The following is a 26,642-nucleotide window of genomic DNA, read 5'->3' as shown; positions in this document are numbered from 1 at the left end:
CACCTCTCCATTTGCACTCTCTTTCTGCTGAGTTTGTGCTCCAACAATTCAGTCGTTTCCTGTGGGATTATCAAAGGACATTGTTCATTCTGCAATTCCCAAACCAAATGACTGCTATGCGACCACCACTGGATTGCTGCCACCATCACTGTTCTGACAGTATCAAATCAAAGAGTATGCCCACACGGGCCAAAGTGAGCTCAGTATCTCTTTCCTTACAGTGTGCCAATTGGGATCCATAGTTTGCAATGGCTTGACTAATGCCAGATGATGATATAAAGCGTAGTCCTTGGCAGGTAGTTGAAATTAAGCTGATAATGAACCTTTCTGACTCAAAGACATGTTCCCCAAGTTTGATGGCTGCTGCAGAGCTGCCATTCAGGGCAGAATTTTATTTCTGATTCTGAAGTCATAAGGGACTGAGTATTTAACTTTGATCATGTTTAACTCCACAGAAGAGTGCTTTCTTTAATAAATCAATATGCTTTAAAGGCTTTTGGTGCAAAAATAATAATTCAGGTATGCATTAAAGTCCAAGGTTATTCAACAGACCAAGGCTGCTCCTGTCACAACCCATAGGGAATTCACTCTGGGCAAAATTCTCCGCCCCCCACGACGGGTGGGAGAATAGCGGGAGGGCCTTCCCGACATTTTTGCCGCCCTCCCGCTATTCTCCCACCCCCCCGCCGAAGTCCCGACCCGAATCGCTGCCGCCGTTTTTTTACGGCCGGCAGCGATTCACAGCTGTTAGATGGGCCGAAGTCCCAGCCCTTTCCGCCGTTTTTACGAACGGCAAACACACCTGGTCTTGCCGTTCGTAAAAACGGCGTCACAAACTCGCTATTAATAACCATGGCACCGATTGGCACGGCCGTGCCAAGGGTGCCATGGGCCCGCGATCGGTGGGCACCGATCGCGGGCAGCGGGCCCGATGCCCGCGCACTACTTGTCCTTCCGCCGCCCCGCAGTATCCATTCGCGGGGCGGCTGAGGGGCAACCCGGCCCGCGCATGCGCGGGTTTCGCGCAAAAACGCGATGACGTCACCCGCGCATGCGCGGGTTGGAGTCTTACAAACTGCGCATGCGCGGCTGACGTCATATGACGCGTCAGCCGGCGCTAACTCCGGCAAGCGGGCTTAACGATTTTCGTTAAGCCCGTCTTGCCGGAGCCTACGGCGTCGGGCTGCTAGCCCCAACCGGGGACCAGAATCGGTCCCCGGTCGGGAAGGGGCGCGCTGCCGTAAAACCCGCCCGGGTTTTACGCCAGCTTTACGATTTCTCCCGTTTTGGGAGAATCTCGCCTGACTCTACATTGCCATGAAAAATCATCTTCCAACCTTATAACCTATCCTGCTCTGAGAACAATTTATTATGTTTTATTATTCATTCTTGTGATTGTTGTCTCAATGGTAAGAGTGGTGTTTTTGTTCATCCATAGTTGCCATAGAAGGTAAAGGTGGAGCATCTTCTTAAACCACTGATGCTGGCTGGCTAGGTCACTTCACACAGCAGTTATGAAACAACTAAACTCAAGGCACATTGAGTTACTGAGTCATAGAGGTCTACAGCCTTTTAGCCCATCACATCTGCACCAGTCAAAAACAACCATATAAGTATTTTAGTCCCATTTCCCAAAACTTGGCACATAAGCCTTATATGCCTTGGCATCGCAAGTGCACATTTAAATACTTCTGACATGTTATGAGGGTCTCTGCCTTCACCACCCTGAGTTCCAGATTCCCACCACTCTCTGGGTGAAAAAGATTTTCCTCACATACCCTCTAAACTTCCTGCCTCTTACCTTAAATCTAGGCCCCCTCATTCACCTGAGGAAGGAGCAGTGCTCCGAAAGTTAGTGATTCGAAATAAACCTGTTGGACTTTAATCTGGTGTTGTAAGAATTCTTACTGTGCTATGCCCTCTGGTCATTGATCTCTCCACCAAGAGGAAATATTTCTTCCTATCTATTCTATCTGTGCCCCTTATAATTTTATACATCTCAATCATGGCTCCCCTCAGTCTCCTCTGCTCCAAGGAAAATAATCCTGGTCTATCCAATCTCTCTTCGTAGCTAAAACTCTCCAGCACAGACAATATCCTGGGAAATATCCTCTGCACCCTTTCCAGTGCTATCCCATCCCTCTTATAATGTGGATTCCAGAACTGCACAAATAGGCCAGAAGGGTTCTTTTCTTAAAAGACACTTGTGGGCAATGGGATTTTTATGACAATCCAACAACTTTGTGCATGCCTTTATTGATACCAATGTTCTGCTTCCAGAATATTGAAAAAGAATTTAACTTTTCAAACTGCTATGATCTGATGTGAATTTGAATTCGCATTCTCTGGATCATCAGTCAGATTTCTGATCTATTAATCTAGTGTCATCCCACTATTCAACCCACAATTGTACGTAGTCTAACAAGTTGGTGTGGCTTTTATCTTCCTCACTGACAACAAATGAATAGTACAAGCATATTTTTCCTGCATTTCTACCTCAAATTAAAATACAAAAATAACGTGGACATCAAACATCCGACAGGTCAAGCATAATTGTCTTAAATTTTGGGAGTGTTACACAAATGAGAATTAATTTGCTACAAATTAAAATGGGAATCATTTACCACTAAGTTTGCTCAAGTGATTGCACAGCACCATGTGCTTCCCGGAGAGGTAATAATAATTAATGTTTCATTGTCACAAGTAGGTTTACATTAACACTGCAATGAAGTTACTGTGAAAAGCCCCGAGTCGTCACATTTCGGCATCTGTTCGGGTCCACGGAGGGAGAATTCAGATTTCCCAATTGGTACGGGAATTGAACCCGCGCTGCTGGCCTTGTTCTACATTACAAACCAGCTGTCTAGCCCACTGAGCTAAACCATCCCCTCTGTACAGATAATTCCTCGTCAAAAGGCCAGGAGATACATTTTAATTCAATTTCTTGCACGTTTACAGCCTTTCCTTTACTGGTTTAGGAATAATTATTTAAGTTCACGGAATTTTGTTCACAAGCTCCAACTGGCAATCAGTAATCTGATTGTATCCTGGTTTCTTCCACAGATCCACACACTTGTTAACGTTACTCACAGTAACGTGGCCAGTATCAGGGCCTACAGTCCTGCTCGAGTAGCTAAAGGGCTGCTTAGCGAGTTGAGAAGTGTGAAAATGTTGCAAACCTAGCAGTTTACTCACCCTGACGTGAGGAAATCACAATATTAGGAAATTGTCATCAATACAGATTTACTACCGAGAGTGAGTACTCAGCTCAAGTCCATTATCAGTTTTCGAATGCTCACTCATTAAGAGATTCTACTAACCCAGTCACCACCCCACCCCCATCAAAATGTCTGTTAATCCAACATACTTCTACATTACATGCGCTCAGTTTAGGATTTATAGGAACAAACTTGCTTGGGAGCTGGCGGAGAGGGGAATTATCCATGTTCCAACTGCTTTGCAGCAGGAATGTGGATTGGGACTCACGTCAGGGTGAGTAAACTGCTAGGTTTGCAACATTTTCACACTTCTCAACTCGCTTGTTCATGGGAAACACAAATGATTAAGCATTGCTCTTTCTTCAATATATCCCTACAAGTGATGTTTACCTGCTCTCAGACTGTAGCTGCAGGTGCTATTCTACTAATAATTTCTCATTCAAAAATTTCTTGTTGACAAAGAAAAGCCGAAGGAAAGAGCATACATTTAAGATGTCTTCATAAAACACCTTCTCCTTGAAATCTTGCTCCAAGCTCTCTACTTCTGGCTCCATCTATTTAAGGAGTTAGAGTAAAGAGTGGAGGCTGGTTGCGTAAAAACATAAGGAATTCAGTGGTAGGAAAACCTTTTTGGCTTATTAATCACACATTACCCAGAGCCGCTGTACGAGTACACCAGCATCCCCCCACCCAACTCGATCCTATTCTAAAATCCTCCCCCCACTACTCAACATATAATGATCCAGCTGAGCAACAATGAGGAAAGGTTGTGCAAGTTGGACTTACACTCACTGGAGTTTAGTAGAATGAGAGATAATCTTATTGAAACATGTAAGATGCTGAGGGGGGTTTGACAGGGTAGATACTGAGAGGAGGTTTACCCTCATGAAGGAATCTAGAATGAGCGGGCACAGTTTAAAAATAAGGGGCTTCCCATTTGGGATGGAAAGGAATTTCTTCTCTCAGAGGGCCTTTAGTCTTTGCAATTCTCTTCCCGAGGTGGCCACTGGGTTATTGAATAGGTTAAAGGCTGAGTTAAACAGATTTTTTTGACTGACAATTCTCTTCCCGAGGTGGCCACTGGGTTATTGAATAGGTTAAAGGCTGAGTTAAACAGATTTTTTTGACTGACAAGGGAGTCACGTGTTTTAATGAAAAAGACAATGCTGGGCCAGCACTGTGGCGCAGCAGTTAGCACTACTGCCTCACGGCGCCGAACTCCAGGTTCGATCCCGGCTCTGGGTCACTGTACATGTGGAGTTTGCACATTCTCCCTGTGTTTGCATGGGTTTCGCCCCCAAAACACAAAGATGTGCAGGCTAGGTGAATTGGCTACGCTAAATTTCCCCTTAATTGGAAAAAAATAATTGAGTCCTCTAAATGTATTTTTAAAAGACAATGCCGAGGAGGGGTCAGTGGGAATCATGAATAGTTTATTTACAATGCAGTATGCCATCACACCATGCTCCAACCTTTGGGGTATATTTTGACATTAAGGTAGTGTAAAACAGGTGATAGCGAATTGACAGGGTGGCACAGCAGTTAGCACTGCTGCCTCACAGTACCAGGGACCTGGGCTTAGTTCCAGCCTTGGGTGACTGTGTGTCGTTCGTATGTTTTTCGAGTGTGTGCGTGGGTTTCCTCCAGGTGCTCCGGTTTCCTCCCACAGTCCAAAGATGTGCAGGTTAGGCGGATTGGCCATGCAAATTTCCCCTTAGTGTCTAAAGATGTGCAGGTGAGGTGGGGTTATGGGGGATAGGGTGGGGAGTGCTATTGGTTGGGTGCTATTTCAGAGTTGGTGTAGACTCAATGGACCGAATGGCCTCCTTCGGCACTGTAGGAATTCTATAAAAGGACAGGTAATTTTCCATCTTTCAACGAAAAGAAAATGTGAAGAAAAATTGGAAGAGAGGTAAAACAATGAGAACACAGAACATAGAACATACAGTGCAAAAGGAAGCAATCCGGGCCATCGAGTCTGCACGGACCCACATAACCCCTCACTTCCACCCTATCCACGTAACCCAATAACCCCTCCTAACCTTTTTGGTCACCAAGGACAATTTATCATGGCCAATCCACCTAACCTGCACATGTTTGGACTGTGGGAGGAAACTGGAGCACCCGAAGGAAACCCACGCAGACACGGGGAGAACGTGCAGACTCCGCACAGACAGTGACCCAGCCGGGTATTGAACCTGGGACCCTGGCGCTGTGAAGCCACAGTGCTAACGACTTGTGCTACCGTGCTGCCCTTAATTGATGGAAAATTGACTGGTAAAAATCTGGGGCGGGATACTCCGTTTCAGAAATTAGGTGCTGATATCCGGGACTGAATCGATGGTGTTCTACGATAACTAAATTGCTGCTGGTCCCGAAGCAATTCAGTATGTGTTAATGGGCCAGCACCAGCGCCACGTGGAACGTGATCGATTCCAATTAAAAATGGTCTCCGTTTCGCCAGGGTCGGGATTGCCACTCAAGAGGCTGACAAACTGCAGTCGCATATTAGCACTCTACTCCCCTCACACACTCATCCCAGCCAACAAGATAGCGGCACTCTGGTTTGCAGACACGGAGCTGGAGTCCCTTCTGGGTGCCGTGGTGGAAAAGTGGCCCACCCTATTCCCCGGGGTGGGAAGGAGGCTTCCACCTGCTGTAGTACACCGGGCCTGGCACAGGCGGCAGAGGCCATGAGCATCATGGGCCCCACCCCCAGGAACAGCCAGCCAGCAGTGTCAGAAAACGCTGCATGACCTCCTGAGGGTACCAGGCTGATTAGGCAGAATTGTGCCCCTGGCACTAACCACCCTAAACAACCGTAACCCCTCCCAACCCGGAGGACAACCAAACCCCACCCGCTGGCAGTATGCCCACACTGGTCCACATGCCAGCACCCATACCGGCCGTCATGGCCGGGTGCCCTGGCCACGAAGGCCACCAGCTTCCCACACCCTGTGTTGCCCATGCCTGAGTGTCTCACAGTGCATTATCTGTCAATCCCCAGGAGAAGGCGGCCCACAACTGCCATTAGGGACTGGAAGGAGACTGCTGGACCTGTGGCCCTTCACAGCAGTGGAGTGGCGGGCACTATACCTGGTTGGTGGGCATGGAGAGAGGGCACTCATCGAGGCGGAGGTCGGCAGTGGGCAACCAAGTAAGACACTACTACGTTGCCGTATCCCATGGCAAGCCTGGCACAATAGAACAGAATAGTATCACGTCACTTGGGACACTCGAACGACAGCGGGGCCTATCCAGCCTCGGTCATTCCAGAGTACGGCTGCAAAGGGGACCCACGTTCCAGGGCGGGAATTGTAGCAGGCCACCTCTGCTCCTTATATACTGCCTGCGGATCAACCTAGATGTAGCGTGAGGGCCCGTGAGGCCAGAAAGGGAGACACCAGTTAAGATGGCATGGGTGCATCACATAGGACAGTGTTAGGGGCTAAGGCACAAACCATTATAGAGATATTCACATGTTTTTTGTAAAATAAACATCTATGCACAAATGTTCCAACCTACCTCGGTGCTCTGTCAGCAGGGTGTGAGGGATGGGCTTGGCTGGGCAGGGGAGGACGGGGGAAATGGGTGGATGGAAGAGGTGGTCATGGGTCGGGGCCCACAGGTTGGACCCTACACATTGCCCTGGTTCCCCACCCCTCCCCCTCCATCTCGCCCAACTCCACCCCCACACCCCATCCCCAACTCCACTCCACCCCCCCCCCAAGCGTTCAGTCGGACCATATAACATGGTCACCTATAACATTTTTTGCTGATGTATTTAACTTTTATGTTTATTTCGACAGTATAGTCTGGACTCACGCAAAAAATCATTCTCGGAAAGTACATACAGAAGTAAAGAGGTTATTTCCAAATGTGAAGTGATTTTGCGATTCAGAAAAATAAAAGTTTCACAAGGAAAGCAACACATAAGGAATTATGACTGTGCTGAATAAATTGAAGCCTGGGAAATTCATTATACTTTGAACTCTGGAACCAAGATTAAATGCAAAGAGAGGCCGAAGGTATATTTTTCCTTAACATCTGCTGAGAGTCCTAAACAGAGCAAGTGTGTCAAGTTTTAACCCTGTATCCACAGTAGAAGTCCACACCTCAACACAGTTTTAAAAAATGAGGACGAATCCAGAATCCCTCACTTGTACAAATGTCTCAAAGAACGGAAGGGGATGGTAATGTCACATTGGTGTCTTTGGTACTGACTCTGTGGTTAGTGAATACTGTGGGAGCAATCACAAAAGGACTTCAGCGTTGCATCAGACCAATGTCATTGTTGACTTTGGAATTTTGATGCAGCCACTGGCACTTGCCCAGCACTATCAAATATCTCATCAAGTTGCAAGCAGAGATTGAAATTAAGAAGGAGAAGGAGCTGGGATAAGAAGGAAATGCACGGCAACAACAAGTGTTTCCATTAGTTCTAGCAAACCTGGACACACTGCTGAATTGTTGCACAGTCTCATTTCTCGCAGAGGTCCACTACACGAGGTGCCATATGGAGATGATACACAGGATCTCATCCGGGTCTGTGTACCCTGCCCACAAGTCGAAGAACAGACAGTCCAGGGGGACCATTCCTCTGCTGCAGGGTCGCCTGAAAAAGAAGATTCATTTGAGTGTTACTCAGTTGCGGCTTTGTTGCTGAGGAGTCTTCTTAATATTATTTGCCAGTCACAATGAATGATACTAAATAGATCATGACATAAAGGAGGTCAATAAAATGGTTTTAAAAAGAGAACTATACACAAAGGGAAAAAAACAAGCAAATGAGGATTAAAGGAAAACGTGTTAAAATGAGGCAAAGCAAAAAAAATAGACTGCAGCATTCTTGCAAGCAGATAAGAGAGGGATAAGAAAATTGGCAGTGCATCATGCTGGTAAGGGTGTTTTCAAGAATAATTATACCCAAGATAAATATGAAAAAGGTTCAACATTTTTCAGTATTAACGGGGGAATTCCAGCTGAAAGAAAATAAATCAATGGCTTACACAAAACAAAATTCTCTTGTGCTCTCTGTTGTCATGCTGTGCAAAATTATACCTCAGGTTCTGAAACTGGAATGCCAGTCACATTTCCATGGTCACTTTCCAAGAATCTAATATCATAGTCAAAACAGAGAAAATGCATTGATGCCATGCTGATGTTCTGTTTATGTCTTTTGGTGTCTTGATGTGTAAGTAGCATTAGGTGGCAGAACATCAATAGTGTCCTAACCTTTCTACCTGACTATTACCGCACTGCCAGGTTTTCCAAATGAGTCACCTCCGATCCATTCTATTAAAGTCTGACTGGAATGTCAGTCATCTGTACAATGTGCAGTCATTTAGTTGGATCCTGATCCAGACAGCTCAATTCAGTTGTAAATCATTGTCTATTGAACTATGAAGGGGAAGCAGTATTTTAGGATCTGCTACTCTTGGACGGCATGACACTTGGATCTTAAGCACTGGGCAAGTTAAGAAGGAAGACTTAAGACCAATTCGCAAGATAGCAAAGTACCACCTGGCTCATGAAGAATGTCAAACGATGATTTTCAGCACACGATCACACTGATCAGAAAACTGGCTACTACATCCTTGTAAGTAAACTACTGAGTTATGTGGTTTAACCTCCAACATAAAAAAACAGATTATCATTAATTGTACTGCGTTAACAAGTGGCTTACGTGAAAAGATTGACATGCATTTCGGAAGGGGATCTATTTTTATGTTAGAAAAAGATTATTGATTCAAGAGAAATAACAGGAAATGACTCTACTTTCTATGGTGTGAAGAATTCTGTCATAATAAATAGGTTTGATTTCAACTGGGATGACAACAAGCAGGGGCCAATTGATCAATTGCAGTCTAATTCCTGTGTTTCAAATGTTTGATTTTCTGGGTTATTGTCCTGATCAACTTCTGCTCCAGACTTGGGGAAACTTGATGGTTCCCATCTTTCCAACTGCTGCCAGACCCACTGAGTATTTCCAACATTTTCTTCTTTTATTTTGGATTTTCAGCATCCACGGTATTTTGCTCTTGCTGTAGAAATGGTCCACATTTAGGATTAAGAGTTCCAAATTTTGCCTGCTGTTTTCAGTTGTTCAAGGTCCTTTTTGTTCTCCTACATTGAATCATTTTGCCCAATAGTTAAAGAAGTGTTAACCCTAAGCCTAACCCTCGGATAGCTTCTTTCTGGTGTTATAATGAACTTCAAATTTTCCATTGCACAGACAGGTTTGGGCCCAAAACAGTCTCCTGAAAATAAATAAGTTAATCTGAGGTTCACGAAGGAAAAGGTAGATATATTTATCTACAAGGCCTTCAGTGAAGTCAGAGAATCAATGACAGGTGGCAGAATGGATTGCGAGCTGACTTCAGGACAGAAAGTAAAGACTGGGAGTAAAAGGTGGTTATTCAAAGTGGCAGAAGATGAGAAGTGAATTTTAAGCAACAATGCATCAAATATAACTTTTGTATGTGGAATTTCGTTTTAGAAACTGTCTTCAACAGTACCATTCCTACTCCTCAGATAATGAAAAAGTTCATGGTATCATGCAGCAACAGGCTTGGGCTGATTCGTGGCAAGATGTTTGTGTAACATAGGTGTCAGGCAATGACCATCTCCAACAAGAAAGAATCTAACTATCTCCATTGAATATTGATATTCTATGCCATTATCATCACTGAATCTCCCATCATCAACATCCTGGGGATTACCATTGACCATAAACATATCTGGGCCAATCATATAAATACTGTAACTACAAGAACAGGTCAGAGACTGCAAATTCTGCAAAGAGTAACTCATTTCCTAACTCCCCAAAGCCTGCCCAGAGGAAAAAACAGTTCGGGCCAGCCTTCTCATTTCCCCCATTTTGCTGGTGTTCCATTTTTAAGTACACAAGACCAGTTCAGACCAGTATTAATTTTTCACAATTTGACTGTTTGTTTTCCTACTGGATGGCCATCAGCTACAAGACACAAGTCAGAGTGTGATGCAATACTCTACATTTGCTTTGGCTGAGTGCAGCTCCACCTGCACTCAAGATGCTTGACATCATCTAGGACAAAGCAGCCCACTTTATTGGCACTTCATCCATCACCTTTTTCATTTACTCCCTCCAGCACTAGTCCACCGTGGCAGCGGTGTGCACTATCTAGAAGATACACTGCATCAACTCACCAAGAATCCTGCAGAAGTACTTTTCAAAGTTGCGATTTCAACCACCTGGAAGAGCAAAGGCAGTAGTAGGTGCATGGTAGCACCATTAGAATAGATGAAGAATTATAGAATTACTACAGTGCAGAAGGAGACTATTCGGCCCATCACATCTGCACTGACTTTCCAAAAGTGCATCCTACCATGGCTTACACCCAATCTATTACTGTAACCCAATAACCCCACCTAAACTTTTGGACACTAAGGGGCTCTTGAGCAATGGCCAATCCACCTAACCCGCCCATCTTTGGACTGTGGGAGGAGACCAGCGCAGACACAGAGCGAATGTGCAAACTCCACACAGACAGTGACCCAAGGTCAGAATCGAACCCAGGTCCCTTCCGCTGAGAGGCAGCAGTGCGAACCATTGTGCCATTAAGTTGCCTTAAAATACAAATTCATAATATATCACTGTCCCAACACTGAGTCAACATCCTGGAACACCCTCCCCAAGAGCATTGTGGGCGTATATACAGACCACATGGCCTGAAGCGGTTCAAGACTTGCCAGCATCTTCTCAATAGCAATCAATGATGTACAATGTAAAATTGCCCTTTGCCTGCAACACCCACATCCCATGAACAAATAAAAAAAGTTCAATAAATTTATAATAATAATTATTTTATGACCTTGAGTATGCATTGTTTCTCACTGACAGCGTAGAAATGACACCCATGTAAGTTGGCAAAGAATCTGTCCTTGTTACAACTATTTTCAGCTATACAAAGTTTCAAAATCAATTCTAAAATTACATCAATAGAAGTTGGCTAGGTCTTTGATGCAGACTGAAATGCAACTTTGTTTGGTGGAAAGAAGAGATTCAGACATGGTTATAAAACAGGGGAAATAAAATCTGACATTGCATTGCAGGCCCACACACAGCTCCAGGCATGTTTCATGTTTTAAGGCATGTGGGATCTTTCATAATTTTTCTTTTCCAGGTTGATGAGCATGCCTTCTTGAGTTATACACAGGGGCATGAAATAGAGGAACAATGGAACAGCAGTAGGCCATTCAGCCCATCGAACCTGCTCCACCATTCAATGCAATCATGACCCTTCATCCATTTCAATGCCTTTTTTTCAAACTATCCCCTTATGTCATTGGTATTTAGAAATCTGCCAATTTCTGATTTAAACATAGTTAATGAGTGAGCTTCCACAGCCCCCTGAGGTTGAGAATTCCAAAGATTCAGAACCCTTTAAGAAAAATTATTTCTCCTCATTTTGGTCCTTAGTGGCTTCTCCCTTATTTTGAAATTGAAACATAATATTGTCTGGCGGTCTTGAAAGGGTGATTGCAGAGAGACATTTTCTCGAGTGGGAGAATCTAGAGTTTAAGTGTCACTGTTTAAAAATAAGTGGTCGTCCATTTAAAACAGAGATTAGGCAGGACAGCAAATTTTCTTCCCAAAAAGACATTAGCGAACCAATTGAGTTTTTACAATGGTTTCATGGTCAATGTTTGACTTCCAATTCCATATTTTTATTGAATTCAAATTCTGCCATCTGCTGTGGTGGGATTCTAACCCTCGCCCCCAGATCATTGCCCTGGATCTCTGAATTACTAATTCAGTGAAAATACCACTGTACCACTGCCTGCCCTGTTTACGAATTCTTAACCCATGCCAGAATGTTATATACCAGGGTTGTTGTGGTTGAGTCTCTTGCCGAGTCACATAACCTGTGTGACATTATCGACTAATTCACAAGATTTTGAAAAGTCTAGTGTCAAACCTGGCACAGTGATGGCCTGTTCAATAAACCTCTATTGATCTTGCATCAAACCCACGTGGATCTGGAATCCAGCTTCCGCTATACTGTTAGTCTGAAGGTACAACAGTTTACAAAAAGAAAACTGGCAACGAGGAGCGGATCAGAAGAGAAAAAAAGATTCATTTTCATGAAGGAAGAAAACCCGACAGAGTGGAGCAGCTTCAACAGATCGATCGATATGCAGATTAACAGAGGGTCAGAAATCATTGGCATCGGAGCCGGTTAGGGTTTGGGGTAAAAACTCAAAAGCAGGGCCGATAGCGATTTTAAATTGGCAATCCGAGGAGTCAGGTTGCATGACTCGCCAACACAGTAAGAGATAGAGGTAGAGCGGGGCAGAGAACAACAGATTATCATAACTTGCATGAAAGTTAAAGCTGTTACAAATTAGTAATCCATCTTGAATGATCTAGACCACTGAATGAAACAAAGGGCATTCTGTAACCATGGAAATTTGTAGGAAATTTTGGCATGATGAGCTCCTTTGATGAAGACTTAGAGAATTGTATCTCTCCCCTCTCACCTTAAAACTATGTCCTCTAGTCCAAGACCCCTCTACCTTTGGGAAAAGATGTTGACTATCTACCTTGCAATGCCCCTCATTATTTTATAGGCCTCTATAAGATCACCCCTCAGCTTCCCAAGTTCCAGGTAAAAAAGTCCAGTCTATCCAACCTCTCCTTATAACTCAAACCATCAAGTTCCGGGGGCATCTTAGTAAATCTTTTCTGCACTCTTTCCAGTTTAAAAATATCCTTTTTATAATAGGGTGACCGGAACTATACACAGTATTCCAAGTGCGGCCTTAATGATGTCTTGTAGAACTTCAGCAAGACGCCCAATGCCTGTATTCAATCACGGGAAGAAAGTGAAACCTTCACAGCCACCCAAGGAATTGAACCTGGGTCCCTGGCGCTGAGGCAGAAGTGCTAACGACTGTGCCACCGGGCCACCCACATTTTTTCTTTTTCGTTGCCCACAACGACCACACGAGCACTTGGCTGGCTGCTGCAGCTGCTTCTGGCTATCTGGTCTGGTGGCCTCTGTTCTTTTTGGCTAATTGCCTGCCCGCCTTCCTCAGCCCTGGCCTAGGAGTCGAGCATTGCCCCACTGCTCCCCTTGACGGCAGTTGGCCATTGCCTTCTCTTCGCCTCGCTCTATATTCTAGCCAAGAAAAGGTCTCAGTATTCCTAAATACAATTGGAAGAAAAACTTTTAATTTGTTAAGAAGTTTAGTTTAGACACAAGTCCCGGGTGTTAAGACATATCAAGAATTGGTTAAAATATTATAAGATTAATATTCACCAAAATCATTGATTATTGCGGAGAGGTTTCGATATCATTGACGAAATCAGTTAGAAGGGCATAATAATGCGCAGTTCATCGCAACCCTCAAACGATTGGACAAGTTTTGTGAATTCGGCAACTCTTTAGACAACTCAATTAGAGATCGTTTAGTATGTGGTTTGAAAAATTAGGCCATTCAAAGGCCATTAACGGAACGTAATCTAAGTCTGAAAACTGCATTAGACATTGCTGTTTCAATGGAGCTCGGAGCTAAGGAGGCTTCTTAGCTCTGAGCAAGCACAAAGATCCACAAACTGGTTGCCATCCAGAAGAAGTCTACCCATTAACAGATGTGTCATTGCTATGCCAAAATGAGCCTTTCACAGACTGATTGCTGGAGTTAGGACAGCCAATGTAAAAATTGTGGCAGTACTGGCCACACTGCGAGGGCTTGCTGGAGTAAAACTTGTCCAGAGAAGAACACTCAATAGAAGACACAGAACACCTTCAAAGAAAGAAATGAAATGAATTCCGCGAAGAAAATTCACATTGTAGAAGATAAGAACTGCAGCAACAATGAAACAAAAGCAATTCATTCTGATGAGGAATTGAAGTTGAATGCTGCTTTCAGTACAGTATGAGAGTGCCAAAACTGAATAGGTAGCCTATTAAACTGGAGGTCGATACAGGGTCTGCCGTCTCTCTATGAAGGGAAATTTAATCACCTGCCTTTGAAACCAGATGTAGTCTTGAAGACCTATACTGAAGAGATTGTGCCACTGAGAGGTTGCATCACAGTCAAGGTTCAGCTAGTGGACAAACCACAGAGTTATCACTCCATGTGGTGTGACAAAGTTTTCCAGCTCTTTGGCCACTCTTGGCTGGAAAGCATTAAATTGAACTGGAGCATTGTCAACAGTTTAGTTGATCCAAAGTCAGACTTACAAACTATAATGGAAAAATATAGCAGTGTTTTTGTAGACACACAGGTGTCCATAAAAAGTGTAAAAGTGTCCCTGAACATTGAGGAAAAGAGTCAGCCAAAATGTCTGAAGGCTAGAGCCATATACTACGTTATACATCCAAACGTCAAAGCAGATCTATTGAGATTTTTGGAAAAGTGGTATTTTTTTTATTTATAAATTTCGAGTGCCCAATTCATTTTTTCCAATTATGGGGCAATTTAGCCTGGCCAATCCACCTACCCTGCACATTTTTGTGTTGTGGGGGCAGAACCCACACAGACACAGGGAGACTGGGCAAACTCCACACAGACAGTGACCCAGAGCCGGAATCGAACCTGGGACATCGGCGCCGTGAGGCAATAGAGCTAACCACTGTGCCGCCATGCTGACTGGAAATAGCAGTCTTAGAACCCATTACTACCAGTGACGAGGCAACCCTTCTTGTACCTGTCATAAAATAGGATGGTACAGTTCATATCTGTGGAGATTTTAAGATAACAATCAATCTGGTTCAATGTGCAGGACAATACCCACTACCAAAGATTAAAGATTTGTTCGCAGGCCTGGCAGGAGGACAGAGGTTCAGCAAGATTGACCTATCATAGGCCAATGTGCAACTGAATGTGGCAGCTGAATCTCAACACCTGCTCACCATCTCACTCACAAAGACCTATTCCGCTACAAGAGATTACCTTCTGGAATAGCGTTAGCACCAGCTTTACTTCAATGCTCAATGGACCAGATCCTTAGTGGCCTAGAGGGGGGATAGTGCTACCCAAATGATACACTGATAACCGGCACAAGTGATCAAGAACACTTGAAGCACTTAGAAGCTACACTGAAATGGCTTCAAATGCTTGAGCTTCATTTCAGGAATGATAAATGTGGCTTCTTCCAGACATCCATACAGTATCTTGGACATGTAACTGACAGTAAGCACAAAGCACCTGAAACAATGGAAGCTATAATGGAGGCTCCAAGTCCAACGAATGTCACTCAACTTAGATCATTTGTCGTGTTAATCAACTACGGTGTAAAATTCATCCAGAATTTGGCAACCCTATTGAAACCCTTAGGGGTTTCTCCGCAAGGCCCGAAGCCGTCGTGAAATATGGAGAGGTTCACGACGGCATCGGAAACCTCTTCCGGCCTTCTATTCTCCTCTACCTGGGGGGATAGGCGGACCGTACCGGGAAACCCGGCTGCCGGGCCTTGTCCCTGGCTTCAAGGCCCGGCGCGCCATGAATGATGCCGCGGCCGAGCCTAATGACGTAAGAAGGAGGTACTGAGTATTGTTGTTGGTGTACAGAAATTTCACCAATTCCTAGATGGCCGTCACTATACGGATGGATCACAGGCTCTTAACAGCAATTTTTGGGCCACACAAACGTATCACTTCCATGGCTGCAAGTGGACTCCAACAATGGCTATGAACACTATCTGCACATTCCTATGAGATCAAATACTATCATTCTGAAAATCACGCCAATGAGGATACATTACCATATGGGGCTGGTTTAGCACTGGAGCTGTTTAGCACAGAGCTAAATCACTGGCTTTGGAAGCAGACCAAGCAAGCCAGCAGCACGGTTCGATTCCCCGAACAGGCGCCGGAATGTGGCGACTAGGGGCTTTTCACAGTAACTTCATTTGAAGCCTACTCGTGACAATAAGCGATTTTCATTTCATTTCATTTTTCATATGTGCCTTCACCAGTTTATCAAATACCAGCTGATCATGACAATATTTTTTACCGTTCACAGATTGAGAATGTTCCAGTGGGGCGGCACGATGGTACCATGGTTAGCACAGAGCCATGGTCATGGGTCTTCTTTGTGTGGAGTTTGCATATTCTCCCCGTATCTGCAGGGGTTTCCCGTGGGTGTTCCAGTTTCCTCCCATAATCCATAGATGTGCAGGTTCGGTGGATTGGCATTGCTAAATTGCCCTTAGAGTACAGGTATGTTCACGTTACGTTATGGGGCTATGAGGATAGGGCAGGGTAGGTGGGTGGCTGGACCCCACTTTCAGAGGGTTGGTGCAGACTCAATGGGCTGAATGGCCTTTTCCTGCACTGAAGCGATTCTATGATGACTGCAGCTCAAACCCAAAAGCATACCAGAAATGATCCTGTGATGGGGAAGGTACTTGGAATGGTATTAAAGGGTAGGATAGCAGGAGACAGCATAAATATTGTGGATTCTTGAATTAACAGTACAGAGTGGAAATCGGTTGTGGGGATGAGAGTAATAATTCCACCAAATCTTTTACAAACAAATGGGAACAATTACATGAAGGACACCGGGTATAGTGCAAATGAAGGAACTAGCACAAAGCTACTTTGGTGGCCAAAAATTGAAAAAGCAGGACTGTCAGTCATGTGCGTAGGTAAGGAAAGCACTGCCATTGTCCCCACTGCGTCCATGGGAGTGTCCGAAAATGTCTTGGCAATGTCTACACTTTGACTTTGTTGGTCCATTTGAGGGGCACATGTTCATGGTCATTGTCGGAGCGCACCCAATCTGTCCTGAGGTGGTTGTAATTAAGTGTCTGCAGAATAAACCATTCAGAAACTCAATGAGGTCTTTGCGAGATTTGGAAAACCAGTGCAGATTCTTGGCAAAAATGGGCCATAGTTTACACCCAAAGAGTTCAAAAGCTACTTGAACCTGTGTGGAGTTCAAAATATTAAGTCAGCACATTAATACCCATCAATAAATAGTTCAGCTGAAAGGATTGTCCAGCACCGTGTGAAGAGGTTCATGGCAACATATCTGTTATGTATCTGGGAATACATGCTTGCCGATTCATGTAATGTGTAGTGACATAAGCAGAGTGTTTGCTTGGGCATTGAGCAGATCACCATAGAACATAGAACAGTACAGCACAGAACAGGCCCTTCGGCCCTCGATGTTGTGCCGACCAATGATCACCCTACTCAAACCCACGTATCCACCCTATACCCGTAACCCAAGAACACCCCCCCTTAACCTTACTTTTTAGGACACTACGGGCAATTTAGCATAGCCAATCCACCTAACCCACACATCTTTGGACTGTCTTGATTGGATGAACAACACTCTTAATATACCTCTCATCATCTATTACATGGACACCTTCATAAATTTTTTCTTTGTGGCAACAAAGAAACATAACAGGAGAAAAAACTGGCGACGAACATTGAGGCAGAAAAATCACTGGAAAGATGCTCTTCGTCAACTAATTCTGGAACGACATTGGGAACAACAGGAAATTCTCAGGACAGGGCTCACACGCACACAGATATCAGGTGAAGTACTGCCCCAATGTGAAGGTTGAACAAAAGTTTTCCACAGAAACTGTGAGTGAGAAGACCGATGGTTGGGGAAGACTTGCTTGCATTGATGTGCGTGGAGTCTGGGCTGCAGGGATCGTGCATGTGGCAAAACTACACGGGCTGCTGAAATCTGCTGACTGCACGAGCCGCTACTCAGACGTAAAGTCAAAACATACACAGGCATAAAAGGGGAAAGGTTTCTTTGTTGCATGTTCAACAGATTATTGGTGTTATACTTTCCAACACAGTCAAAAGGAAGGAAGTGTAGGCCCAATGAGCCAGGATCCAAAAAATGCCAGAAAAACAGGCATCATGGATGTGTTCGATCAGTATTATGAAACATGGAATTCATATGAAGAAAGATTCCTATTGTTTTTGGTAGCTAATCAGACACTGGGGACCTGAAGGCCACACCATTTCTCAGCTCAGTTGCTGCTAAGCCATTTATGCTGCTACAGTATGTTGTTCACCCACCAAACCAGGGGACAAGACCTTCAGTGAATTAATGAAAACCTTGAGGAAAATTTCTTCCCTCAATTGTTATTGATTGCAGAAAGGTTCCGATTCCACTGCCATAGTCAGCAAGAAGGTGAAAGTATTTTACAGTCTGTGGCATTTTGAAGAAGATTACTTGATACTATGAATTTGGTAGAATACTGATACTTTTTGCAGTTGATCTGTGGATTACACAGTAAAGCTATTCAGAGCTTACTGTAAGTGATTTCACAGTAAAAGCTGGTTTTGAAGTTGCCACATCTCTGGATGAGTGAATCTTCACAGATAGGGACTGGAGTGAGGATCCACAAAATAGACATCTAAAGAAACAGGGCTGCAGAGACGCAACCTTGTCAGCATTGTACACAGGTTGGGCACTCAGCGGTGGAATGCTAGAATAAATCATATACATGAGAAACAGTGGCAAGGAGGGCCATATTGCCAGGGTGTGTTGGGCTCAGAAAAGTGCCTCAACAGCAAGAAAGTGCAAGAAGAAGAGCACAAGTAAACAATCTAGTCATGTTTACAACTTAGTGGGTGATGCTCAAGATCATTCAAAAGACAGCGAAACTGAGCTACAGCAAGAATGAAAGCTGGATAACTTGCAAATGCAGGGCAATCAACAATGTTTTTGGGCATATGCGATATTTAAAGTAATGAAATTAAAATGGAAGTGGATATGGGCACAGCAATATCACTAATAGCTGAGACAATTTATCATCAAAAGCTGAAACATCTGCCTTTGATACCGTCAAATGTGGTGCCAGGTACGTACACTGAAGAGGTTGTACCATTAAAAGGATGCATTATGGTGAAAGTAGAAGCAAATGGGCTTCCTGCTCTATTTGGCAGAGCATGATTGGCTAAGTTTTGGCTTAGTTGGGAAACAGTCAATAAATTAGTAGATTCAAAATGTAACTTGCAACCACTTCTGAAGACACATGAGAAGGTGCTTGAAGATTCACTAGGCCCTATGACTGGAGTTGAGCTGCATCTGAAAATCAAGCCAGACAGCATGCCCAAATGTCTCAAAGCTAGAACCATACCAGATGCCATCCATCCTAAAGTTAAAGAAGTACTAGAAAGCTATGTAAGGACAGGAGTCATTGAACATGTTGCTACAAATTATTGGGCGACACCAATCATTCCTATGTTAAAATGAGATGGCTCCAGTAATGAGTTCAGATTCTGTTTCTGAGAACTTTTTAATGCCCACCTTGTATTATTGAATTGCTATATAGGTATAGCAATGACATATCAGAGAATCTGATGTTAATTGTTGTCGTTGCACTAATGAGGTAAAGAGGAAAGGGTGTGATGCATCTGGAAAAAAATTCTTGCTCATTCTGCATTACGTGATATGCAGTGATGTCAGCAGTGATGTTTGTGTGGATTTTGAGCAGTTCACCTTCTTAATTATATAAGCAACACCCTTAATAAACCTTTCATCGTGTTTTATAATAATCCAGAGTGCAGGCATCTCCATACCTTTTCTCTTTGCAGCAACGAAGTAATATAACAACATTGAAGTGCGGCAAATACAACTACACAAAGTTGTCCAGCTTTTCTATTGATGGAAAGGAAGCTAAGGACTACCTTTAATTTACTCTTGTTGAGACATCTGACAGAGTAGAGTGAAGCAACAATCGCAGACCTTGAGACGAGAAAGTAACTCAAGGAAATGCTCATTTCAGCTACATTACTTGTGGAAAGTGGCTCCCTGCAGTGCTGTTAGCTCAGACAGGTACAATCTCCTGCACGGGCAAAATGAAAAACAAACTTGTGTGGAAACGCCATTGTTATGACACCCTGGGGCGATACAGTGTCAATTCCAGCTCCACTTGACCCGGAGTCATAACATAGTTGAAATTAAATATCAAATTTTCAAAAATACCCAAAGGCTTTGTCCTTTGGCTGTCCAATAACTACAGTCACCAGGTTTGTAAATGTAAACACAATTAATTTTTATTAATAACAATAACTGTTAACACCTGGTTAAACGACATGGCAAGCTTCATCCAATTGGAAAGAATCAAATTCGCCCTGAGAGGGTCGGTACAGGGGTTCTTCCGGCGGTGGCAGCCCTTCCTTGACTTTCTGGATCAGAGATAGGAACTGGAGGCCGAAACAGCAGCGACCCGGGGAGAAAGGGGGGGGGGAAGGGAGGGGGGGGGGGGGATAGCAACGAAGGGAGCACGTCAGCGGGGGGTCGCGGGCAATGACTGCCCGAGGCCATCGGCAGAAAGGGAAAAACGGTTTAGTTGCTAGACTGGTAGCGCGGGGGGGGGGGGGGGGGGGGTGCGCGCGGGGGGGGGCGGGGGGAGGATTTTCCAGGGGGGATTTGTTGTGTTATAATTCAAAATGTAGTAGGGGTAAATGTTTGTATCGAAAAATTTCAATAAAAATTATTTAAAAAAAAAAAAAATAACAATAACTGTAATTAAATAGGCAGCAGATACAACTGGTGAAGTACTACCTAATTCCTAACCTCCTTATTTAACTCACCTCAACCTCTGCACACACACCAGATAGACAAACACAGAGGGGAAAGAGGGTTGTAAAAAATAATATGAAATGTAAAAGGATAGAAGTCTCTGTTTCAGATGGATATCTTCCAGTTAGATTTTCTTTAGTCTGGGCCTTCAGCTGGATGTCTTTGCTGTCAGTCTGTAATGATTTTCACTGTTGATTCATCAGGATCGCAAAACCTCTCTGCAGTCTCAGAAACAGCAAGCAGGAAATGTTTTTTTGGAGAAAGAGAGAAAGAGAGAGTGCAACTCACAGGACCTTTCTCTTTATGTTCTCTGAGAACCCACACATGGTTGAACCCAATCATTGTCTGTCACCTTGCAAAGGATAAGGTCCGTGGCTAATCCATTGGCTACCAGCCAACCAATTGGACTGAATCCCTCTGATCTCTCAGATGCCAGAGGGTTTGAGTTATTCTGTTCAAAACTTCAATCTTCATAGCACAGTGTACTATTTTGCAACTTTTGAGTTCCTCACTTCCTCTACTTGACTTAAAGGTATACGTCCATTAAATGTTCATGGATCAAAAATGATAATGATAAAGGAAAAGAAATGGGAAATAAGGGAATCAACAGGAAGGGCTCTTACACCATTGTGGATCAATTGTTGTCAACACGCATTAGTGTGCCAGTGCCAGAACCACCTCAAGAGGTGACAGCCTCCATTCCATTTGACTGTGTAACTTCTCGTTCATCTACATAAGAGATTGCATCAGTAGCACCTGCGACTATTAATCTTTCCTCGGAAAAATAGCTTATAATGTATTCCAGCTCAGAGACGTTTACCGGTGAACTTGAAAATATATCTAAGGTTGAGAATAACAAAGTCCTGGAAGTGTTCAGGCAACCAGCAAGAAATAGATGCCCACCTGATTGTCTATCTTATTGACTGTCATTACAAGGTAATAATAGGATGACTGAACTTTTATAAATATGTAAATGACAATATTAAAATACCAGTTATTAGTTGTGTTGGACGTTAGAAGCAAAGGGGGAGGGATATTATATATTTGGGTTATTGAAGTTGTGTGCAACTTCTCTTTTATAACCAAGTCACGCAACATGCATGATGTCATTACCTACTTTGCGGGCTTTTGGGGAGTCTGGTACCAAGCCTTGTACAGTGAGGACCTATTCAATAAACCTCTGTTAATCTTGCATTAAATCCACCTGGATCTGCAATCCAGCTTTCTTTGTACTTTGCACTTTGTTAGTTCAAAGATACAACATGTATAGTACCTTCTGTCCCATGTGCTTTAATTGTGTTAACCGATTTACTGTATTGAAAGCCTTCTAAAAATACAAGTACACTACTCCACCGACTCTCCTTTACCAACTCTGTTTGTTACATTCTCAAAATACTCCAACAGGTTTGTCAAACTTGATTCATGAATCCATGTTAAATTCGCCCAATCAGACACTTATCACCCAAGTGTCCATTCATCACATCCTTTAGAATAGATTCTAGCATTTGCCCTACTACTGATGCAAGGCTAACAGGTCTATTCCCTGTTTTCTCTCTGTTCCTTCCTTAATAGTGGGTAGACATTTGCTTACTTCTAATCTACAAGCACCATTCCAGAATCTATAGAATTTTGGAAGATGCACACTAATGCATCCGCCATCTCCATAACCATCTTTATCAACATATGGCTTGTAGAATATGAGGTCCTGGGGACAGTTCAATCTTTAGTCCCATTAATTTTTCCAATTTATCCTTCTTGCCAATTTTATTCAGTTCATCATTCTCCCTCATCCCTTAACCTCTAATTTTTATTTTATTAATTTATGGGATATGGGCATTGCTGGCTAGACCAACATATATTGACCATTCTTGGTGCCATTGAGAAGGTGGTGGCGAGCTGCCTTCTTGAAACGCTGAAGTCCTGAGGTGTAGGTACACCCACAGTACTGTTAGGGCGAGAGTTCCAAGAATTCTAACCCAGTGACAGTGAAGGAACAATGATATCTTTCCAAGTCTGGATGATGAGTGGCTTGTCGGGGAATTTCCAGGTATCTTATGCATTTGTCCTTCCAGATGGTAGTGGTCTTGGGTTTGGAAGGTGCTGCCTAATTCTGGAAGATTTCTTCCATCTTCCTCAGTGAAGACAGACACAAAGTAATCTTTTATCTTCTCCACCATTTCTCTATTCCCCAGAGCCAAATTCTCCTGACTCTGCCTGTAATTACCCACATTTGTCTGAATCAAATGTTTCCTTTTTATAAGACCATAAAACATAGGAGCAGAATTAGGCTATTCGGCCCATCGAGTCTGCTCTGCCATTCAATCATGGCTGATATATTTCTCATCCCCATTCTCTTGCCTTCACCCCATAACCCCTGATTCCCTTATTAATCAAGAACATATCTATCTCCGTCTTAAAAACACTCAATGATTTGGCCTCCATAGCCTTCTCCGGTAATGAGTTCCACAGATCCACCACCCTCTGGTTGAAGAAATTCCTCCTAATCTCTGTTTTATAGGATTGTCCGCTCAGTCCGAGGCAGTTCCCTTGGGTACCAGTTTCTCCTATTCATGAAAACGTCCTCTCCACATTCACTTTATCTAAGCCTCTCAGTACTCTGTAAGTTTCAATGAGATCCCCCCCCCCCCCCCCCCCCCCCCCCCCTCTTCCTTCTAAACTCCATCGATTACAGACCCAGAATCCTCAATTGCTGATATGGCAAGTTCTTAATTCCGGGGATAATTCTTGTGAACCTCCTCTGGAACCTCTCCAAGGCCAGCACATCCTTCCTTGGATAACGGGCCCAAAACTGCTCACAATACTCCAAATGAGGTCTGACCAGAGCATTATAAAGCCTTAACAGTACATCCCTGCTCTTGTATTCTAGACCTCTCAACATGAATGCTAACATTGCATTTGCCTTCCTAACTGCCAACTGAACCTATAGAGAATCCTGATCTCGGACTCGTAAGACCTTTTGTGCTTCAGATTTCCAAAGCTATCTCCCAGGTACCAGGAGAAACTATTTCAGTCAAGTTTTATGTTTTTTGGTGTTTCACATTCAGATTCTACTCTTCCTATCATTATCAGTTTCTTGTTCTCCTTTTGCTGTATTTTAAAATGCTCCCAAACCTAATGTTTACTACTATTTCTGGCAACCGTAGGGGTCTTTCCTTTTAATCTATGCAATCCTCAACTTCCTTTGTTAGCCACGGTTGACTGTACAAATATACATAGTATTAACATAGCCGATCTTCATTTTGCTCCTACAGTCAAAGTCATTATATCCATAAACATTTTTCACGTTCCGAATAAATATTGGAGGAAGAACAGACTTCACATGACAATTAAAAAGCATGAGGAGAGAAATGCAGTTTTACGGACACCGATTCTCCATTGGAACTCTTGTCCTGCCATTTACAAGCCGCTAATGGGTGGTTGATCAAAGAGCAGAAAATGTAATTAATCAACTAATTTCCCTGAACAAAAAAACGGCTTGACTGTTCATTGTTCACATCAATTGTTCGCATGAAAAGAAAAGAAAAGTCTTTCACATAGAGACCATTCTTTTCAAATTAACCTGATTGCAAGGACTACCTGTATCAATTTGCCATCTGAGGAAAACAGCTGTAAAGTCTCGGCCTGCCATTTCTCCAGTATAAAGCAAACCGCACAACAGAACATCACACCTTGGATCATTTCACCGATTTGATCCAACTGCTTTCCCTGACCCCTGTTGTCATCATCCCAACAGCTTGGAATGCATCATTATCCCCAAGCCATTCAGTTATCTCTTCTTATCCCTTTAATTACCATTCTTATTACGAAACGGATGTTCGCATAGCCCTTTTCTTCACACAAAACGTCTTAATCACAAGGTTATATTCGCACAGAAATCATCTGGAAACCTCAGCGTTCAAGTAAACCATTGGATATTTCAGTCATTCCTGCACACGATAATTCTACTTATTAGAAAAATAACAAGTTACAAGACTGAGTCACAATCTCGAGCTGAAGTAACATTTAGAAACCATTTGAGATTCACTCTTGTAAACGCCATAAATGTCAGAAATGGCATTTGCTGCAGCACAATTATTCTCAGTCAACACAGTGACTGTGAGCCAATTCTCTGCTGTAGAATGGCTTGTTTTTGTGGCTCGGTCTGTCAGAAAAATCTCTGAAGAAATAAAAGAACTCCCGATTCATAGCGGAATATATTCGCAAAGGGGCTTATAGGAAAAACATTGTGGTCTTTTATCATTACTTCATAACCTATATTTTCCAAACTGTGGGCTGTTTGGCCAGGTCAGCTCCCTGTGCAACACCAATGGTTTGTTTCCTGTAAATTGTTCCTTAGATGTTATGTACACAGGATTTTAGGGAAATCATTTAGGGGGAAGAAGTGTGAAAGGATGTTCTTGGCAAGCTGCCATTATTTAACTTACTGAGTCAAAGTTGTCAATTTTGGCAGAGATTCAATGTTCTCTTACTTTTTGTCAGAAGAGCTGTGAAACCGCCTTGAGGTGAGACTAACAACCCAGCAGCATTTGAATGAGTGTGGTATTAAGAAGCCCCAGCAAAACTGAAGTCCCCAATGGGGATCAGGGGGAAATCTGTCGACTGGTTGGGATCCTACTTAGCACAAAGGAAGATGGTGGTCATTGTCGAAGGTCAATCATCTCAGACCCATTGGACTTCCGCATGTGCAAGGCCCAACTATCTGCAGCTGCTTCATCAATGACATTCTTTCCACCCGAAGGCCGAAGAGGGGATGTTTGCTAATGATTGCACAAACATTTCTCTGTTGTGCACAACCCCTCACATACTTAAGCGGCCCATGACCTGGACAATATTCTGGCGTGGACTGATAAGTGGCAAGTAACATTCTAACCACACGAGTAGCAGACAATGACAAACTTCAACAAGAAATCTAATCATCTCCCTTTGACATTCAATGGCATTACCAATGCTCAAATCCCCACCATCAACTCCAGATAGTGTTCCCACCATTTTCCCAGGGATTCCATTACTTTTCTGCTGAAACTGAATGATCAGCTAGAACCACATTGGAGGTACACCCGAAGTTACCCACTGCAGTTTCCATGGCAATGTCCCCACCAGAACTTTGGAAGAACAACTCCAAAAGCATTGCATTAATGGTGATCAGATAGAAGACCCCTTAAATCCCATAATATTTTGCTGTTTCTCAAATAAATCCTTTCATCCGCTACTCCACAAAAAGTGTGTTTGTGCAACTGGTGATTTGTACAACAAATCTCCACCTTATCATACCACTGGTATTCTGTGGTTTTGGGGAATGCCATGGGACCAGAGAAGACAATGGAAGGTAAAGAGTGCTGAATTCTCCTTCTCTTTGATGGAAACATACCAACCATACACAAAGATTGTCGAAAGATTAAGATGTGCTCCCTTACATATCACAGCATCCTCCATTTTCTAAACTCATTTGTGCTTTAAGAATCAAAGTATTTTGGTGAAAATTAAAGAAAAGAAAATCACGTCAGAACGTTCTGTCACACCGAAGAATATATTTACAAGTCTCAGAAATGTAGCAGTTTGCTTATCTGTCAAGCTTTAGTTATAGTGGGCACACTTTAACCGGAAAAAAATCTATGTCTGGTTTTGGGGATGTTTAGTGGGATTTTTTCCGGCGGCTGCAGCGCCAAGAAAAACCTGCTATTTAATAGTGCTTAGCCATTTCTTTTGGCTTTGGGGAGTTTCTCTCCACTGAGGCCGCTCTTACAGAGCCACCTGCTGCTGGTCAGCCCAGCAGGAAAGGCTCCTTTCAGGTTGGGGCGGCATTTGGTATGGCTGTCCAAATCTTTCCCACCCCTCCCTTTCCGCACC

General features: G+C 43.5%; 1 protein-coding gene across 10 annotated transcripts in view; it reads right to left on the bottom strand.

Annotated features, from left to right (window-relative positions):
- Positions 1-26,642, bottom strand: part of adgrb1a (adhesion G protein-coupled receptor B1a) — an 846,604-nt gene that overhangs the window by 447,651 nt on the left and 372,311 nt on the right. For 8 of the 10 annotated variants that reach the window (XM_038808775.1, XM_038808774.1, XM_038808778.1 and 5 more), the window contains exon 5: positions 7,669-7,833. The exons of the other annotated variants lie outside the window; for them this stretch is intronic. In XM_038808775.1, the coding sequence (XP_038664703.1) occupies positions 7,669-7,833 (165 nt within the window). The remainder of the gene's footprint in view (positions 1-7,668; positions 7,834-26,642) is intronic. 10 annotated transcript variants of the gene reach the window in all.

The sequence above is a fragment of the Scyliorhinus canicula genome, chromosome 10 (assembly GCF_902713615.1).
Source record: "Scyliorhinus canicula chromosome 10, sScyCan1.1, whole genome shotgun sequence".
Lineage (NCBI taxonomy): Eukaryota > Metazoa > Chordata > Chondrichthyes > Carcharhiniformes > Scyliorhinidae > Scyliorhinus > Scyliorhinus canicula.
This window is presented reverse-complemented; position numbering and strand designations above follow the sequence as displayed.